Source organism: Ochotona princeps, chromosome 17 (genome assembly GCF_030435755.1).
Source record: "Ochotona princeps isolate mOchPri1 chromosome 17, mOchPri1.hap1, whole genome shotgun sequence".
NCBI lineage: Eukaryota > Metazoa > Chordata > Mammalia > Lagomorpha > Ochotonidae > Ochotona > Ochotona princeps.
This window is the reverse complement of record NC_080848.1, coordinates 47,820,057-47,840,765: the sequence shown is the minus strand read 5'-3', so window position 1 is coordinate 47,840,765 and position 20,709 is coordinate 47,820,057. Positions and strand designations below refer to the sequence as shown.

Genomic DNA, 20,709 nt, shown 5'->3' with positions numbered 1-20,709 from the left:
TAGCTTTTGAAAAAGTTCCAAGGCAATGAACAAGTAAGGTGTTCACACGGCATGATAATACATAAACATACACTAAAACCTATATGCATACACACACACATACTTACACCTGTTCTTGGAAGGGGGGAAAAAGAAGCAAACTGGGGCATGCACTTGACCTAACAAGTAAGCCGCCGGTTGGGATGTTGCCACCCATAACACAGTCCCCAGATCTGAGCCCTGGTTTCTCCCATGTGCAGCTCCCTGCTCATACACACTGCAAGGAGCAGAAACTGAAGGCTCGAGCACTTGGCTTCTCACCACCACCATGGCAGACCTGTATTGAGTTTCTGGCTCCGGACTTCGGCCAAGCAGTGTGGACATTTGGGGAGTGATCCAACAGATGAGAGCTCTATTTCCCTCTGCCTCTCCAATAAAGATATTTTTCAAAAGGAATTTTTGAAAAAAAGTGCCTGTACTCAATATGTACAGGCTGTCTTTCCTCTTGCCACTATCCCCTAAGCAGCAGAGTGTAACAGCCATTTATACAGCATTTACACTGTGTATTGTAGGCAATCTGGAGATGACTGAAAGTATACAGGAGGATGTGTATATACAGGATGCAAAAACTGCACACTGCACCTGCAGAGTTTAGTATCCACTGACGGATTGGAACCAGGGACTATTTGTAAGATTCAAACCAATGGAAAGGGTTACCGGTAAGGAAGCCTCAGCCAGACAACCCTCTGTTCAAAGTCAGGCTCCCAAAACTCAGGGATCCACGACAATCCTGAGCAGAAGGGAAGCTCCACATGCGAGAAGAAAAGGGACTTCTCCTTTGCCTCAAAGTGCCATCCAGCAGGAGCTAGTGAGGAAGAAACAGAACTGAGCCCAGGAGGAAGCAGTCTCCTGTTCAGCCCCAAGAGCCTGGCCCCCAACCACCCTGACCACAGAGGAGGCCACAGAACCAGGGAAAGATTGCTAAGCTCGTTGATGACAGGTCCCAGGCCAGCAGCACTGGCCTACGGGGATGGAGGGTAGGCACTGGCAGACAACAGATGGCATACACTCCAGAAAGGGCAGGTGATGAGGACAGGCCCCCAAGCAAGGATGTGCCAGGCCTGACGCTACTGGCAGCCATGTGTCATCATCACGGACCACCGGCTCTACCTAGGCTTTGGTCTGAATCTCCTCCAACTTGAGTACTAGCATAGCTTAAAAGGTTGTTGTCATGATCCATTGAGCGAGGTGCTGTAAAGGTCCTCTGTGAGAGGATGGTGCAAAAAACCCCATTTAAAGACTCAGCTTAGGATGGATGTTTGACACAGAGATGAAGGTACTGCTCAAGCGGCTGGTGTGATGGCATAGCAGGCCAATGCTCTGCCCTGTGGTGCCAGCATCCCATATGGGCACCAGTTTGTGTTCTGGCTGCTCCTCTTCTGATCCAGCTCCCTGTTTATGATCTGCAAAAGCAGTGAAGGACAACCCAAGTCCTTGGACCCCTGAATCCACGTAGGAGACCCAGAAGAACTTCCTGGCTCCCAACTTCAGACTGGCTTAGCTCCAACCATTGCAGCCATTTGGGGAATGAACCAGCAGAAGAAAGATCTCTCTATCTCTGTCTCTCTTTCTCTCTGCAAATCTGCCTTTCAAATAAAAATAAATGAATCTTAAAAAAAGATGCCGCTTGAGATGCCTGCATCCCGCATCAGACTAGCTGGGTTCAAGTCCCACCTCTGCTAAAACAAACCAGAGAAGACAGGAGTGATAGTTCAAGATCTTCGGGTCCCAGAACCCTTGGGGAAGGCCTAGACAGAAGGCTGGATTCCTGGCTTTACAAGGCTGCAGTTCCCAATGTGTCTGCAACTGGGTCATACCAAACATCATTCTAATGGGGACCAGATTATCAAAGCAAACTCATTAGGATTCTAACATGCATTTGATTCAACTTGGATATCAACCCATATCCAATTTATAGCACTGGATGCTACAGAGAGCCAGGCAACAGAGACAAAGCCCATGGTGAATAGTCAGCAAATCCTGTGGGTGTTGGAGGTGAAATGGTCTCTATGGCACTTATTCAAGGCCATCCCTGTGGTATAGCCAGCTGCCAATGTGTACATGAATGGTGTGGCCCATTCATCCAAGGGCCTTTTATTTAACAAAATCCAATATTCCAAATCACGTGACATTGTCATGCCCTGCAGGCCACCACTCACCAGTGTAGCTAAAGCAAAAGATGTCCGATGGGCACAAAACAATGAGAATGGTTGTAAGAAAGAAGATGGAAAGCAAGAGGTTATCCACAGAAAACTTGGGGATTCTTAGCCAAGCCCCCGTAGTGACCCAAACCTCATTCCACCCCACCACACACTCACACACTCACACACAAATTATGAGTCCACCATGATGACCAAAGCCCCATTTCCAATGCCAACCTCCAGGCCTCACCAGTGTCAACATTTGCAGAATTCTCAATGGTGGCACGCCCCAGCAGAGAAGGGGAAGCTTGAGGTTTGGCCAGTGCAAGCGTCAAAGCTCTCTTCAAGGTCAGATTCACGCCGCAGGGTCAGTTGAGCAGGGAAGGAAATACATCTGCCCCCTCAGCTGTATTCTTAGCCCAGAGCCCACAGCCTAGTCACGGAAGGGCTCAGAAAGGAAGCAGCACTATTAAAATATAACAGTTCCTCTGTGTCATTCAGGAGCAGCCACTACTCCCCAGCACCTCTGCCCCGCCTCTTGGGCAATTCATCCAAGTTCCCTAACTTGAGAGCACAGGTTCCGTGGAAAGTGAGAGGACGGACAGAACACTGCAAGAGGCAAGGGATACCTTGTGCAGACCAGAAGGGCAAAAAGCTGGGAGGAAGCAGCCCCAGCAGAGGGATGAGTCACCAAGGGAAGGAGACAATATCTCCTCTCTTTGTACACGGCTGGGCTACTTTCCAAAACACATGACTCTCCAAGACCAGAACCCTCCCACCCCCAAACCTCCAACCCACGACCATCACACAAATCACCAGTTTTCTTCTCTTTCAGTAGAAATGCCATTCCAGAAATAGCTGCATCTCCAGGAGGTCCCCATCCAAAACAACGTGACCTTTGCCTTCAGGCTGGGCCCACCAGCTGGAGCCTTCCCAGGTCACCAGCTTCTATTTCTTCCCCCCACACAGGCCTGCTGGGAGCTCAGGATTGGGACTCAGATCACAGGGGAGGTTGTTTTGCATAGATAAAGGTGCTGGGTGTTTTAAAACTCAAGCAAAACCTACAAGGCATAAAGAACCTTTGCAAGGAGGGATTCCGTCTGAACTTGACCCAGGCTACATCCCTAATTCAAAAACTCAAAGGGTTCCAAAACTTGGATGATGCTATACATGGACAATCCCAAACCTGACCTCACATGGCGGGTCACTCTCAAACCATAGGTGCACTGAAGAGGTGGCATAAAGTTACTTTCATGGAAAATGAAATTTATAAATATATTGGGGAGGGGGCTGTTTTTGAATCCATGCACACCTGGCTTTTTTCATCACACACATCTTCCATGGGGTTTTTGAATATGCCTTGCATCTGATGTAAATTCAACATAGATGAATTTCATGTTATGTAAGCATTCCAAAATCCAGACTGAATGGCAATCCCAAACATTTCTGCTTCCGAGCCTTTGAGAAAAGGGACACTCAACCACAGCATCATGCAGTTAATGTACCCCTAACACAGAGCCCTGAAGCAAGCACAGGAACTAGTTCCTTCAACTTGTCTTGTGATTTGCCATTTTCTTGTTTCGCACACAGATTCCTGGACTTGAAACACGGCGCTCCTGGCAGCCACTGAGTTACCTCAGGTCACCTGAAAATAGCAAGGTATTTGGGACTTCTTTCTTATACCCTTGTTGGAAGATTCCAGAAACAGGAAGATCAGCGTAGACTGTGTTTCCCAAGGAATGATCTTAGAAAACTCAGTGAAGCCACAGATGCCAAAAGGGGAAGGGGGATGAGGTCTGGGCTCCCAGATCAGGTATTTTCAACCTCCCTCCTTGGAGGTCCACAATAAACAATGACTTATCTAAAGCTAGGAGGAGTCCTGGCATTATTGATCAAAAAGCCTGATCAACTTTTTTCAAAGTTATTTCTCAGGGAACCATTTTTTTTTTTGAAGAACAGTCTACCTGAAAATGCTGAGTTTAGCCACAGAAAGTGACTGGAAAGGAGCGTAGTTAGTCAGAACTCTGCAATCATAAACTGCAAAGATGGAGAATGCAGAGTAGTTCTTTGGGTTAAAAAAAATTCTCTACATGAGAACAATCAGGAACTCCCACCCCTAATGCTGCCCCAAATAGGCAAACAGGCCACACATGAAGAGCTAGAGAGAACGCAGCCTCTGCCCCCACCCAGTACAGTAAGCCACCTGTCCTGCCCCATGATATTCTTCTTTGGTCCTTATGCTGTCTGATTTCTGCCCAAATTCCAAGGTCCAGTTCCAAGGTGACCTCCTTTTAGGGTCACCCCAATTGTGAGAATACTTCAAAAAATATGTGGGGAGATGAAATATCCAGATGGATTTGGTTCAGAAACATTTTTAATTCTATACCAGGAGCCTTCAAAAGTTCATAGAAATGCTTACCGTTTAAAAAAAAAGACTGTGCATACACTTCACAATTGTTTGCATCAAATTTGTCATGAAAGTCCTCTTTCTAGGAGTCAGTGAAGTTCCTTTGTGCATCCTGAATGTGAACAGGAATGTGTCCCTAACTCGGGGCCATGTCCAGGGCTCACTCTGCAACCAGAAGCCAAGGCATCTGTTCAGATGTTAGTTGGAGGTAGATCCAGGGCACAGAAACCAGGCCCCCAGTACTCAGTCTGTGGAGTTTCCCATTTCAACTCACTAGGAGATTCCAAGAAGATCAAGAGTATGTTGGAAGGCTAATGCATGAAATGATCCAACCTCCATTTTTTAAGATTCAGAACATACAAAAAGGTAGAAAGGAAGGAGGAAAAAAAAGGGTATGGGAAGGAAAAGCAAAGGGACTCCCCTTGCTCTCTGATCACAAGTACGCCACACCAAGCCACGGAGTCAGCTCCAGGGCAGTGAGGATTGGCCCATGCTTGCTGTATTGGATGCCATACTGGCAGCAACTGAGAGAAGGCATGAGACTACAGCCCTCAAGTGTCTGAAGAGTCAGCGCATGAGGAAGTGTGACCATCCGCTGGTCCAGGGCTGCTCTGAAAAAGTTAAAATCTTGAGGTTGAGCCATGTGACTTAGGAGAACCCAGCCTAGTACCCTGGGCATGAACAAAGCCAACTAGAGTGACTGAATAAAAGACAGGGCAGACACGGGTTTGACAAAGTAATTTATCACATAGTGTGTTCTCTTGGCATTACAGTCCATTAGGATCCTGGACCCTCACTAACCAGGGGCGTGTCCAAAACCTGGCTCTGCACCCCAATCCCTTCCTTGTGCCCTCTCTTCTCGGCTGCTCCCCATATAGTTGCATCCAATACCTTGACATACACACAAATCATGCTTCCCCTAACTCCTTACAACCAACCCTTCTGTAAGCCTTGTCACTAGCCCCATCTCCTCCACTCCACCAGCTTCATTAAGTCACCACGTACCCAGTTCTTTGGAGTATTAAATGCAGTGAATGCCTGGCCATGCCACTCTTCTACAAGAGCACTTCATGAGTGCCCCCCTGGTCCTTCTCAGCACCACAGCCAGAGAAGACCTAAAGGCCCAGTCCCTCAGCCCACTTTCCTGCAACCAGCACCCAGACACATTAAATTCTTCCATGCCTCAGACCTCAGCTTGTCCCTTCTCCTTCTAGAACTTTCGCGCGCGCGTGTGTGTGTGTGTGTGTGTGTGTGTGTGTGTTTTCCCATGACTGGTCCTGTCTCATCTTTTGAGTCTCAATACAGCTTCGTCCTGACCAGCAGCAACTTTCTATTCCAATCAGTGAGTACTTCCTGTTCCTTAGGGTCACAAAGGGGCTGGGTAGCCCCCAAAACAAGTGAGCTGCACAGGAGTAGGGATCTGATTTTGTCTTGGGCACCTGGTTTGTGGAACAGGGCCTCATACATTGAATACACCTCATTGTTGACTTATCCAAAAGGAAAAGGGGTCACTTGAGAGGTAATGAGGTCCCCATCATCGGCAACATGAACACATGGTGGACCTATGCCACAGGGCTCTACAGCTAGATGATCCTGTGTGTGTACCGTGTGTCAATCAGCAGACATTACCCCTAACAGCCCTCTCCCAGGGGCCAGAAGCCAACAGCTGCACTCTCAGGCTATGTCATGAGCAATTTATGCACCTGGAAAATAGCCTGGATTTTTTTTTTTTTTTTTTTTTTTTTTTTTTTTAGTATACTGGTAAAATTCTGGGGACGAGGATGCAAGTATTTTAGAAGCAGGGACTATAAAGACCGAGGCCCATGTGGTTTCACACTGCAGTAAGCATTCCCCTTGAACTCCTACAAGCTGGCCTCAGATGAGATCCTTGAGGGACTGAAACACAGCACATCTTATCTCCAATGTTTCCCTCATCCACCAAGCGCTCGGGCATACCACAACTACCTATAAAACCAAGAGCTGACGGACACCAGGGCCTGGCTGTGGCAAAGGATGCTATGCGGGCAGATTAGAAGAGGATGCAATTATCCCCTTTATGTTTGGGAGTACCACATGGACTTTCTCTTCAAACCTGAAAAAGAAGGTACGCATTGTGGGTGTCTAACATCTCCAGGGGAAAAGCTTATCAACCTGTTAGTCCTTCTGAGATCAGAGAGGACTCTGCAGTGGACAGAGGACATGGGACACATGTCCTGCTGGAGACAAGTTCTGCCGGCACCCTGCCTCCACCTGACACTCCCAAAGACCAGACCGAGGGTCAAGGGCAAGGTTTCACCCTGTCAGCTCCCAAACAGCTTGTTCCCTGTAGCCTGACCTCATCCCTGCTACCTGACCTAGTCCCTGGAATCTGACCTGGTCCCTCCGATCCGACCTGTTCCCTGAGATCTGACCTGTTCCCTGGGATCTGGCCTGTTTCCTGTGACCTGACCTGGTTCCTGATCCCTGTTCCCTGTATCCTGACCTGGTCTGTCAGATCTGACCCTGTCCCTGGGATTTGACCTGGTCCCTGGGATCTGACCTGCTCCACAGCAGATCCGCCCAGAGGAGGTGGGATGTTATAATATTTTTGGAGTACATGGGTTCGCTGTTTGCACCTTCTGCCAAGCTCACAACAAAAAGTAGTAGTAGTTCCCTCAACAGCACATCCTTTGCTTAAGCCCTCTGGGACTAAGAGAGAAAGCGGCAGGGGAAGGAGGTTTGGTACAGAGAAATGGAGGTGATGACTTCTCAGACTGATCTGATCTGGGAGGTTCTGGCTGTACCAAGCCTCAGACCTTTGACGGACAGGGCAACCCTATGCGAAGGTCAGCTCTTCTTCACTCTGCTGCTTCCAGTGGTTCAAGATCATCTAGTTGGGCCCAGCACGATGGCTCAATGGTTAAATCCTCACCTTGCAATTGCTGAGATCCCATATGGGCACTGCTTCATGTCCTAGCTACTCCACTTCCCATCCAGCTCCCTGCCTGTGGCCTGGGAAAGCAGTCGAGGACGGCCCAAAGCCTTGGGACCCTGCACCCACGTGGGAGACCCGGAAGAAGATCCAGATTGGCTTAGCTCCGGCCATCACAGCCATCTGGGGAGCGAATCACTAAAGATGCAAGGTCTTTGCTTCTTCTTGTCTCCATAAATCTGATCTGCCTTACCCATAAACATAAATAGATATTTTAAAAAGAGCTTCTAGTCCTTCAGAGATGTCCACCAAACAGTTCCAAAGAAGAGAACATCTAGGGAGGAGGGAGGTATGCTGAAGTGAGAGGTTGACGATGAAAAGGCAGGCTGACGTGCCGGGGTGAGGGGCACTTCACCAATGCCATAGACATGGGAGCAGGTCAGGCAGGCGGATTCCCATGGCCTGGTTAACAGCTTCACCGGGAGGTTCAAAGTGAGGATCCAGCCACAGGATCAGCTTGGGATTCAGTAGAGAAGTGACTCAAGAGGAAGCAAGAGAGGGACCAGGTGGTGTGCCCTGGGGACAGAGCGGCAGCAATGAGACTCTGGGAAGTAGTAAAGGCACGGGGGATACAATGGAGCAAGGAGATAAACTTCAGATAGCTGGGATGGAGGGGGTGCTGGAGTTGGGAGAAGGATATCTGAATTGAGAGCAAAGGACACATGGCAGCTTCACTCCCAACCAGGGAGATGGGAGAGGAAGAGAGAGGAGTCTCCAGCTGCCGACACAGGTCGGTGTTGCCAACAGCGAGTGGGAGATGCAGACACAGAGTATCCAAAGAATGCTGAAGGAATCCGGCCCTGCATCCAAGCCAGGGAGCCTGCTGTTTGAGCATGCCACTGGGCACAGAGGGTACAGCCAAGGCCTCGGAGAGAAGCATTTCAGGCCAGGTTCAGCGGGAGGGGCTTGCTATTTCTATTTCTCTGTCTTGAGTCAGTTCTCAACTGCTTGCTAGCAAGTGCAGGTGCAACCCTATGACTAAGATAGACCTCCATGCTGGGACTTAGGGATATGGCATTAAGAAGGACACGGACAGAGTCTTTCTCTTCTCCACCCCTCCTACTTCAAATATAGAGAAGATGGCTAGAGTTCTAGCAACCTTTTGGTTTGGGAAGATGAGGGTCAGACCAAAGAGACAGCAGAGAAATGAGGTAGAAAGTGCCTGGCACTCTTCTCCCAGCCTGCTTTCAGACTGCCATATTGGCAGTTGTCATTTGAAGATGGTCTGTTAGAACACAATGGATTTTCATCTTTACTAGCTGGTCTACCTTGTCCCATGCATTGCTTGCTCCTGGATTTAGGTCACATCCTTGCTCAAAGGGGCAACGTACTCCCTCTGGCTTTACACCCCACCCATCCTTTGGAGGATGGATCAGATTCCACCTCCCACCAGAGAATTTCCATCCACTTCCTCCTCAAGTCCTGGCACTGTCTGTCCGGGCCTGTGGGCTGGGCATCTGTCCTAGGCTGCCCTCACAGTGGCTGACTCATCCCTCCATTCTTATCTGCTGACTCCTCATGGAGGCTGGGGAGTCACACTAAGGCCAAACCCATCACTCCCTGATCCTTGGACTTCCTGAACTAAACAAGCATCCCCACTCAAGGTCAGAATGATCACGCTTTGATTGACACCTCCTGCCAGATTGGAAAAGAAATCGGGAAGCACATTCAGAAATTTCTAGATGCAAGAAGGCAGGCAGAAAAAACCTCAAGCTTCTTCCAATGTCAAGAAATAGCTTGGGCACAATCTTCAGACCACATGTAAGCTCATTGGTAAGACTGTGGCAGGGTACAAAGCCAGGGGTGGGTACCAGGGACCGTGCAGGTGGCAACCCCCAGAGAGAGAGAGAGAGAGAGAGAGACGCCCCCACTATTGAAAACGAGCAGCCAGTGGTATAAACCACTTGGTTTCCCCAGAACTCACTGGTCACGAAGTCTACACAAATAGATGACCCGTAACCATGCTGAGGATCGCCACTATACGACGAGCAGATACACCCGCGAGCAATGGTTTGTCACTGACGGAGTTCATGTGTCAAGGCAAGCAGATGACTGCCGAAAATTAGATAATTTTCCACCTTGCTGTTCTCCACAACCACTGGCAAGACCAGGAAAGGCAGGGAAGTGGATGATCGTCTTAGGATGGCACCTTCGAAATCTGTTCTTTATGTCAACAGAGGCTTCTAAAAGCAGGCAGCGAGGGCAAAGGGTGTCCCTGAGGAATGTCCGTTGAGAGCTGAATTTGTCACCACAAGCCACAGGCACAAAGATGAGGACTGATTGTGCACAAGCACGATTGGAAACAAACCCAGCCCACTAACAGGTGTGTCCAGATGTCTTGCAAGTGCTCCTCCTGGGAGAGCCAAGGAGGCAGACAGCAAGGAGGAAGCGACGACCCTCCCACCCGCCGTGGGAAGCGACCAGCTTTACTCAACACCTCAAAGCCATGGATTCTTAGCCCAGACAAATTGGCCGAGCCTGCAAGGGGCAAGCTGAGAGAGAAGAACTTTCCGGTTTGAAATAGCATTAAAACCTCTCCCACCAGTAAACAGCTACTCAGAACAGCAGGAGACCTGTCTCCCTCCCTCCTCTGCATGGTTTGCACACAACTTAGCTCTGCTGAAAGCTCAGCTCAACTGCCAAATCGGCCCCTTTCGGGCCAAACAGTCCTAGGTTCCGTGCCAACCCCGCGTGGCCGATGCCACTTGGGGATGGCGCCCGCAGGGCACTGATACCAGAGTCCATCAGAGAGAGCCTGCCCTCCCAGGCCACCTCCTCCTCCTCCGTGGGCTGAACTGCCACTGGTGACCACCAGGTGTCAGCAGCGAGTGCGGAGACTCCTGCGCAGGAGTGGCTGGAAACTTCAGACTCCACAGAGATCCGAGTTGCCAATGGCTTTGGAGAAACAGCAGTGGTTTGGGGGACATCACATTCCCAGGCGCTTCTGAGTATTTCACCTACCCGGGTGCCAACTCACCAAGCAAGAGGCAACCTTCTGGATGGTGGCATTTGTTTATTAATAAGGTTAGTTGTTTGAGATGCAGAGACCACGAGACATCACTCCCGGTTCAATCCCCAAATGCCTGCAACAGCTGGGGCCAGGCCAGGGTGCAGGACCGACAGACGCTGGGAGCCAAGAACTCACTCCAGGTCTCCCATGTGCGTGGGCAGGAACCCAGCACCTTGAGCCATCAATGACGGCCTCCCAGGTGCACCTTAGCAGGCAGCTGGAGTCAGGAGCTGCAGCTGAGAACTGAACTCTGAGATGGCTTAGAGGTGTTGTGCTCTACTGCAGGCCCGAAGCCCAGCTTGTTCAGGAGAGTTGGAGTCCAGTGGTTCCCCAGGCAACACTAGGGTCTTCCCTCCCCCTCCATCCCCAGGAAGCAGGAAACATCAAGCCAGTTTCCTCCTAATTTGCTTGCACCCCCTCTCACACCCACCCCATGTCCATTTGCAATTGAGCATTTCCACGGAGACACCCCCGTGTGCTGCTGGGAACAGAGCTCACAGAAGGAGAAGCCCAACAGAGAGACTGCAGAATGCAAAGTCAAAGCCAAGGGCGGCGAGTCACAGCCCGCTCGCCTGGACAGAGTCTGAACTGGTTCCTCTTCTGCAGGGTGGCTCTCCAACGTAAATAGGGAACCCAGGAATCGCAGCAGTAACGTTTACAGCTAAACTTGATTGGCCTTTGAAACCTACAAGGTTGAGGGAGCTTGGCATATTTTCCTTTCCTCTCCGGGCTAAGGGCTGAGGCTTTGCAATAGCTCAGTGTGACAAGCCAGGCTCACTCTGGGGTCTGAATCCCAATCACTGTGACCCACCCAGTCACCAGCAAAAGACATCCTCTGCCTCCCAAGACCCAGGGAACCCTGCGCAGCACAGTACTCTCCCCCCACCCTTGGGTGCTTGATACAGGTGCGGGAGGAGGGAGAAAGGTATGTAACAGGTGCCTCACTGCCTCCCTTAACTCAACCCTGATAAAACCTGGTTTCCCGTGTTGCCCCAGTACGGCCACAAGGAGAAATTCAGTCTTCCAGATGCAGGACCCCAGGCTCAGCTGGGAGTTTTGCCAACCACCTTCAAGTCCCCATGTTGCTATGAGAAAACACCCGAAAAACACTGTGATGCTGGGAGATACTACCAAAGCCCAAGACAGGGTGTAACTGTCTTTATCACTGCAGGAAGCCAGCCGGCTGCAGCATCCTCGACACAGCCCTCAACGAGGAGGAGCAAGAGGAACAAGACATCTCTGGACAGAGGCAATCACTTAATCCACAGACACCTGTCAGAGCCCATGTACCCAGGGGGGCTGCTGGACAGCCAGCTCGCTGCCTCCGCTGGCCCCCTGTGTCTTGTCCTTCAGGCTAGGTCTGTCTGTCGCGCTCCCTGTCACCTCCCGTCATACCTCCCTCACAGCAATGACGCCCCATGAGGATGTGTCCCCTGGCTCACCGTTTGCCGAGGAGGAGAAGCAATGCTGGATGTTCCCAGAGGAGGACGTACTGCAGTTCTGCCAGAGGTCAGTGGAGTATCCATTGCCCTTGAGCCAATGCTAGAAACAACCAGAAGGTTCCCTCGGGTGAGCAGAGGCACAGCTCAGAGCTGCCACATCCACTTGGGATGCCCAGCCTGCCTGCCCCTGTCCCTGCCCTGACCCAGGGTGGCCACTGGACCCACATAGAAGATGGAGAGGTACTATGGTGCAGGCATCATGTTGAGGTGACAGCCGGGGTTCCATGAACAAAAAGCACCCCTTACACACACACACACACACACACACACACACACACGGCCATATGCAGAGGTGTGTATTATAGCACACACAACCTCGGTCAAACTCAGCATTTGAGCTTTCACTCCGGTTTCCTGTGAGCCCTTGACCTTGCTGGGAATTCATATCAGACAAGATTATCTCAGGCATAAGCTGCAGCTCCCAGCTGCACGATTTCCCCCAGCAAGACTCAGGGAATTGCGCTTTGCCCTGGCCAGGAAGGGCCAGTCCCAGAGCCAGCGAATGCCGCCCAGTCCACACCACCTCTCCACACCAGCCGGAGGTCTCATCAGCAAGGACCTGGGACCCCTGAGCTCTCTTTCTAGAACTGCACAACTTCACACTCTCAAATCCAAAAAAGGGACGGGAGGCGGGCTGCAGGGGGGGGAGATGGGAGGAGTTGAGAGGCAAAGCTATCCAAGGGACCTGTGCGGTGACTTGGAGGAAATGAAGTGTCGCAGCAATATTCAACTTTAAGAAGGATTGCATGCATCAAGTGGGGGGCAGGAAGTAGGAGCTAACCAGACTTCTCAACTGAGTTCAACCTGGCCTGGACATGCAATCCAGGTGCCTGGACTTCCCGGAGGAGGTGCCAGCTCCCTAGTCCTCAGGGTACTGGCTTCTTTCCCATCTCTGAATCTGTTCTGCCTTTCTCCAAGCGATGGACTGGAGAGGACAAATGACCAGAAAATTGTTTGTTTATTTAAAAAAAAAAGAACAAGGTCAATAAATCAACGCTCTGGGACATCTGAGGCTTCCAGTGCTGGAGTTGGGCGGGAGCAGGGGCCCAGGAGTGCGCGCGTCGAGGACACTCACGCTGACGATGGTGGACACGAACAGCAGCACCAGCACGGCCACGTGGAGGACTATGATTCCCAGCAATAGCAGCAACATTCTGGCGGCGAGTGTCTGCGCGGCGGAGTCGCCTGTCTGTCTGCCTGCCTGCCTGCCCGGGGAGAAAGAGTGCCAGCTGTGAGAAGGCGAGGCCCCAAGGCTGTGACCAACAGACTGCTGGGGCTGGGCTGGGCTGGGCTGGGCTGGGCTGGGCTGGGCTGGGGAGGAGCGCGCAGAGGAGGGAGGGATCCTAGGCGCTTAGCGGAATGCCCGGGCCTGGCCCAGCGCCCGTCCACCGAGAGTGAGCGCGCCCTCGCGCCGCCCCGCGGCCAAGAGGGGGCAGCAGCCGTCCGCGGGATCCCCTGCCCACCCGCAGCCGGCCAAGGAACAGCTCTTGGCACCCAAGCGCCGCTGCAGGCGCGCGTGTCCAAAGCCCCCTCTCCCTCCCCACTCCCCGGAAGACAACGATTTTCCAAATTGTGGAGCTGTACCCCACCCACCCACCGCCCCAGCAGGTTTTTTCATTCGCCTTCCCCATCTCCAGCCTGGGCACCTCCTCCCCTGGGCAAAGGCAGCCTGAGTTGAAGAAAGAAGACACTCCACTTTCTCCTGAACCCCTACACAGAGGGCGAATTTCCCTGCAGGTTAGAGGTAGAGGTGCTGCGGGTGGACGCCCAGAGCCCCCAGGGAGTGCCCATTGCATGTTGTACGCGAAAACAACGTGGCTGGGACGCTGCTTTCCCAAACTCTGGCGCGCCTAGCCGATTCCGTTAGCCTCTGAGTTTCCAATCAGGTCTTCCAGTGTCCTGGCCCCCAGCTCCGCCTGGCATCGAGACACTGGCGGGCAATGGAGAGACAGGGCCGAGTCGGGAGGGGAGGAGTGTGGAAAGGAAAGAACGGCCCAGAAAGGCTGCCCGGCCCCTGCGCGCTTCCCGTCCAAACGTGCTTTCCTCCACCGCAGCCCCCGGGGAAGGACTAGGAGCACTTTGCACCCCTGGACCAGCTGCCTGGGCGCACGTGCAAGTGTTCGCCTGAGGATCTAGCCTTAGGATCCCAGGCCACACTGAAACCCAGACGTGGGCTCGGTCCAGCCTTGGCAACAGCCTGAGGCTGGGAGAGAAGATGGCAAACGATGAACCAGTAGGCTATCCTCTAACAGCAGGCAGCCCTGGGGTCTTGTGCTGTCCCTTTGGACTCTGAGGACCTGAAGAGTGGCTGACCACTTGGTTCCTAAAAGCCTTGTCTTGTAAGTGCCCAAGCCCAGGCCGCTCCTCTGTTTTTAGCTGCTGCAAGAAACTCTGAAAGACGCAGCAGCAACGCTGGAGTTTCGTCGCGTCTTCCAGAGGCCATCCATTGAATCGGATGGTCTGGAGCGCCAAAAGCAGAGTGCTTGGGCGTGTGGCCAGCAGCTGGGGCGGGGGTGGGGGGGTGGAGGAAGGGAGAACCGAAAGGGCCGGGACCCCTGAGATGTTCGCCGCAGGGGGGCTGCGTGCCCTGTGTCCCCTTTCCAAACAAGGCTCCCAGACCCTGGAGCCGAACACCAGCCCCCATCCCTGAAGGAACTACACACCCAAAGGAACTGCCCGGCAGGCGGAGCGCACGGAAGGCTCTCCCGAGACCAGGGGTGGGGAGCGGGAGGGAGGATCTCTACCGGAGCCCGCGCCTGTCTGCTGCGCGGGGCTACCGGGCACGACCTCGACGGGTGATGCCCGCGTTTTCTCTCTGCCATCCTCTCCCCGATTTCGCCCTATGTAGTTACTTACAGCCCAAAGGGAGTCGTTAGCCGGTGCCTTAGATCCTCGACTGGGATGGGTTGGCTAGGCGACTGGCGTTCCCCAAAGACTTAGCGCGCGCGAAGCAAAGGGGGCAGTGGAAGGCTCCCGGCGTTCCCCTTTAACCGGAGCAACGCCCTGTTTGCGTCGCTTGCAGGAGGGTGTGTCCCTGGGTTCGTGGTGTGCGCCAGGGCGGGACTCCGGGGGAGGCGAGAGGGGCCAAGGGGAGGGCGCGAGAGAGGGCAGCAGACTGTTTCTTGCCCTTGAAAAAGTCCATCTCTACAAAAACCCGTCGCTGCCGCCGCGGCCACTTTTTTTTTTTTTTTTTTTTTCACTCGACCCTGGAAGCCGCTTTACTTTTTCTCGCCTCCCGGGTTCCCGCCCAGATCATGGAAACTGGCCTCCCTGCCCTGCCGCAACCCCACCTCGGCCCACATGGAAAAAACAAAAAGTCAAAAACCTCTGTGCCAGACGGTGCCCAGCGCAGTGCTTCGTGCAGCACTGACGCGACTGCGCCCACGCCTCGGGGACACTGGAGCCCAATTGCTCTCCTCCTAGCTGTCCCCTAGCCTGAGGGCTGGAAGCCGCGCGCTTCTGGCTCTCGGGTCCAGGTGCACCTGGCTTGCCTGGGACGCCACGCCTAGCTTTGCGCCTAGGAAGCGCGAACGACTGCCTGGGAGTCCGGGGCAGCGATCTAGTCGGAGTGGGATGGAGAAGCAGGGCGCAACCTGGGTGGAACTTCGGGTGCCGCGGGGCGAGCGAGACTGACTTGCGTGACCCCTGGGATAGGGGCTCCTCCTGGAGCAGGCAAAGCCGGGCTGCCGCCCAGGAAGCTCCAAGAGAAGTTTGCCTGCAGCACTTTGGCGTGGCTTCCACCCCTGGCTGGCGTTCTTCGGGCCACGGGGTCGGGGCGGGGAGAGGGGTGGACGGTGAGGGAGGTGGCCATTGGAGGTGGAGGGGAGAGCAGCCAGCAGCGAAAGCAGCTGATTCATCTCCGCCTAAATGTGGTCCGCCCAGCGGGACAGCGAGAGAGGCTTGATGCGCTGGGGCACCCACAGTGGCAGGATCGCAGACCAACTAGATACAAGCAACAGGAGGTTGGGATGTGAATGTTAAACTTGATTTGCCTACGAATGCAGCGCTGCGCGCGCGCGCGCGCGCGCTCGCGCACACACACACCCCTCCCTACCGGTGTATCTAGTCTGACAACCTCTTTCAAATGATTCTAAGCATTCCCCATATTTTTTTTTTTTTTGTCTCAGACTAGCTTCCACATTAGCTTAATCCTAGCCTCTTCTCTTTCAAGTAAATTTGAAAACTTTGACCGTGCTCTCGGATGTAAAGGACTGCTTCTAGAACGCTTGACTCCAGGTATGTGGTACACCTGGCACTTCACTTGGACTTTGCCATAGAGAGTCTGTGAGAGACAGTGCGGTCCAATGGTGAACGCATGCTCGCTTGGAACTCAGACTTGTTGGGTTCACTTCCACGTGAACTTGGAGAGGTTCCGAAGACTGCTGAGCTTGGATTTTCTCCTCTGCAGTCAGGTAACCCTCAGACCAACTCTGCATGGCATAACTGACCCACCTTGGCGTGAAAATAGCTTTCAACTCTTAACTCTGAACCGAGGTTTGCTGTGCCTGTGAGACACGGTTCTGTGAAAGTGATTCCGCTAGAGCTCCCCTCCAAGGGTCGTTTGGGAGGTCACATTTATCCTAGTTTTCAGCCACTGAGTCTTTGCTTAACCAACATCTGTGTGCTAAGTGCCCTGTAGTGTCTCAGCAGCGCTTCACAAATATTACAAATACGTATTTCTGGCTTTGCTTTCTGATTCTGTGTGTGTGTGTGTGTGTGTGTGTGTGTGTTTCAAAGTAAACTTTTGCATAGACTATCAACCACATCTAGAAAAACACACACGTTGTAAGGCACAGCTCCCAACTTCCTCCCCATGGGACCCAGGATTTCCACTCGGGCACTGGAAGGCACCAGGCAGCTGAGCCCTCCTCGCTGCCTCCTGCCTCGCTGCCTCGCTGGTCCCACCAGGCTCGCTGCAGGACCCACCAGGCTCAGCCATCCTCAGGGCCTGGCCCCGCCACAGATGAAAACTTCTGCCTCCACCTGTTTACTAAATCACCTGCTAGCTGTGTGCACACGGAACCCCTCCTCCCCAGCCACCAAATGCTGAGGTCTCCAGGCACTCAGATGGATGAGCTCACTGCCTCCCCAGCCAGAGCCCACAGCCAACTCTCCACCAAAGCTCTAAAAGATTCCTCCAGTGGCTTCCAACACAAATGCACCACCTGGGTTGCAGCCCTTTCCATTTGCAGTCAGGGGGAGTGGGGAGGGGGAAGGGAGAGGAGGAGGGGATTGGGCAACTCTATGGAACACAGCTCACACCACCCCCAAAGCACAGTCTGCCATTGGAACTCACCGGCCCACCTTGCTCCACGTGGATTTCCTTGCAATCCAATGCAAGAGGGGGCCAAGGTCAGGTCCTCTCCCACGGAGCAGCCAGAGACCCACTGTTTTGTCCAGCCAGGCTCCAGGGGCTGTCCCCGAGAGCAGCTCCCTTCAAGTGCATGAAACCACAGCAGGGGCCCTTCCAGTTTATGCAGAGGCTGGCCCAATGCTGGGATATGTCAGGGTGGCCTGAGCTGATCTGGACCTTGACTATTTAAAGAGACAGTACCCAGCTCCCTGAAGCTTCTGTGCAAGAGCCATCAGGGGATTCCAAACTCAGCATGCACTGGATGTATATGATACCTGGGAGAGGTGTGGACAGCAAGGAGATCCCCAGAGTCCCAGGGAATTTTGCAAGACACAAGAGTTCTTTAAGAGCAGTTGATTTGGGTTCTCCTCCCCACCACCACCACCGAAAAAAAAAGTCAGAGTATAAATTTTTCATGATATGTCTTGGGCCATCCTCTGCTGCTTTCCCAGGCCATTATCAGATAGCTGGATCAGAACTGGAACAGCTGGAACTCAAACCGATGCTCATATCAGATGCTGGGGCTCTAGGCGGTGCCTTAGCTTACTACGCAAAGGTGCAGGCCCTTGCCTGAGCTTTTTAAAACCCTGGAATGGCATGCGTAGGATCCATGTGCACAGTGTTATATGTGTGCTAGTAAAGCTGCTTGAATCAGCACCAAGCCATTTCTCAGAGAAGGATCTTAGGCCAGAGAGGGATCCAGAGCCTTTGTCACCAAATGGGGCCGCACTTGGCTCTGACACCCATCCTGCCTGCCTGGACTCTGCCGCTGCAAACCACCCTGGCAGCAGATCAGAAACACACTTAGGGAGGTTCCTTCTCTTGGCTCTGCTTTTAATGTTCACTCAATCAACTCATCTGCATGTGTTTGGTTGATTTCTACTTATTTGAAAGGCAGGGATAGAGAGCTGAGCTCCTGTAACTCCCTCAAGGCCTGCCTCTTTTGGTGAGCTGCAGCTGGCATGGAGAACCCGTGGCTGCCCGCCTGCCGCCCACCCATGGGTTGATTTCTGGCCCTCTGCAGCTGACAGTCACTGCCCCCCAACCCTAAAGAACAGTCCCCTCACTCCCAAGCTCCAGCTGCAACCGCTGCCAGTGGGGCGAGTTCATGATTTTCGCCTTTTCAGAATGTGAAATGAGATTGGGAGACCTCACTAGGGGTGGGGGGGAGCACGGTGATGGTGATGTCGCATCAGAACATCTAAGTGCAATGCGTGAGCCTCAGCGCAAGGAAAGCTGCCCCTTGGGAAACCTGCAGCTCACAGAAGAGTGGCACTCTGGAGTCCTGGCTGTTCTGTGTTCCTGACCCAGCTCCCTGCTACTGTGCCTGGAGATGCAGCTAAAGATTTCCCAGGTGCCTGGGCCCGTGCCACCCACATGGGAGACCTGGACGGAGCTCCTGACTCCTGGCTGTGAACCAGTCAGACCCTGGCTGCTGCATCAGTAGGAGGTAGGAACCAGTGGTTGATTTCTCTGTCTTCCCCTCTCTCTTTTTCTCTGTTGTTCCCTCTATCTCTGTCACTTTGACATTCCAATAAATAAATCAATCCTTCCTTAAAAAAAAATGCTCGAGGTTTTCTGCTCCATCCACAGCAACAGCCTTTAAAAGACGCTCTCTGGGAATGACAGTGGTGTGAGTGGCAAACTGCCTAAGGATACGCACACATCTGAAGGCGGCACAAGGCTGGTCCCTAATCTAAGATGCACAGCTTGATTTTGGGGGGATGTGCATCTCTCACCGTGGGGGAGAGAGAGGGTTATGAGGTGGCAGTGGGACAAAGGTGGCTATGTTTCCCCCATGCTTTGCTGCGAAGGAAAGCCAATTCCAGGGAGGCAAGTTGGAGGGTGAGCCAGCAGGGGCAGGATGGGCAGCGATGCTAGCAGGAGCAGCTAAGACATGGATTTGCACTTGGGCTGGCAACGTTGGATGAAAACGTTTTAAGACTGACTCCTAAGGGGCGTCTCTGCTGCAGCGGGGAACAGGTGCACAAGGTGAGAGGCCCAGCTTCCTTTCCAGGAACAGATGGAAGGGAGAGGAATGCTGGGATTTGTCAAGGACCCTGTGGGCCCAGACTTAGCAAAGCAGCCTAGACTTGATTGTACCAGGTCATTCTCACTGAAAAGTCCACCCTAGCTAAAAGCAATGCTTGATTCAGACAAGGCAACCCAGGCATTCACCTCCCCCAGGAAGAACAAGGCAGCTCATATGAGTGCCAGTTCGAGTCCCTGGTGCCCCTCTTCCATTTCAACTCCCTGCTAGTGCACCTGCTACCCATGTGGAAGGCGTGGAAGAAGCTCCAGGCTCTTGCCTTTGTGGCCCCTTGGGAAGTGGACCAGCAGATGGAAGGTCTATCTCTCTGTCTCTCCCTCTCTATGTAACTCTGACTTTCCAATAAGTGGAAGGCAAAGAGTACAACAGTGTCCCCATCATGCGTTGCTCCGTGCAACAGCAGCCACTCCTCCAGTGAACTTGAGGGCAGCTGTTTCCTTCACGTCCCTGTGCCTGAACTGCTTCTCAAGTGAGAAAACTCAGCTAAACCAGGGAAGTTCACACACCTAGGTCAAAGCCTCCTGAGAAGCTCAATGGAAAGCTGGGCAAAGCTTCAATATCAGTTCCATAGGACTGTAGCCTGCCACCTCAAGTGGCAACCGCCTCAACATGCAGGCCCAGAAGCTAACCTTCTAGAACTGTCTCTTAGAATATCCATGCATATGAGAGAGAAAAGCTTCCATAAACTAGCTTACTCAGTGGCTACAAGAGCCAGGGCTGGGCCTGGCCAAAGCCAGGAACAGATTCCACCTGGCTCTCCCATATGACTGGCAGGGCTCCATCTTCTACTGCTTTCCTAGACATGTTAGCAGCAAAGTAAAGCAAAAACGGAACAGTTGAGACTTGAACTAACACTCTGCTTGGTGGGAACTTACCCTGCTAAGCCACAATGTCAGCCTCAAAAATCATAACACTATTTATAATGAAGAAACATGTGGGTATCCCAGATCGTGAACAATAAGGGAATAGTCAGTACATTTTTCATACCGTCATGAGATGAAGTGTGATAAGAAGTATTAAAACCAATGAGGAGGAAGAATATGCAATGAAATGATGATATAAAACCTTTATCGCCTTTGAAGGGTCTTCAAAAAAATTGTGGAGATGGAGTCAAAAGCTAGGTATTTAGCCTGATAAAGATGCGCATATCCCAAATCAGAGTTTCCGAGTCCCTGTCCCAATCCCAGCTCCAGATGCAACTTTCTGATGATACAGACCCTGGCACACGATGTTAGT

General features: G+C 52.5%; 1 protein-coding gene across 2 annotated transcripts in view; it reads right to left on the bottom strand.

Moving 5' to 3' along the window:
• Positions 1-17,507, bottom strand: part of PMP22 (peripheral myelin protein 22) — a 29,780-nt gene extending 12,273 nt beyond the window's left edge. Inside the window, exons 1-3 of one of the 2 annotated variants that reach the window (XM_058676009.1) lie at positions 17,367-17,507; positions 13,146-13,275; positions 12,011-12,110 (exon numbers count right to left, since the gene is read on the bottom strand). In XM_058676009.1, the coding sequence (XP_058531992.1) occupies positions 12,011-12,110; positions 13,146-13,223 (178 nt within the window). In that variant the 5' untranslated portion in view covers positions 13,224-13,275; positions 17,367-17,507. Of the gene's footprint in view, positions 1-12,010; positions 12,111-13,145; positions 13,276-14,926; positions 15,074-17,366 lie in introns of those variants that run through there. The other variant, XM_004594724.3, reaches the window with a different exon arrangement.
• Between the last annotated feature and the right edge of the window lie 3,202 nt (positions 17,508-20,709).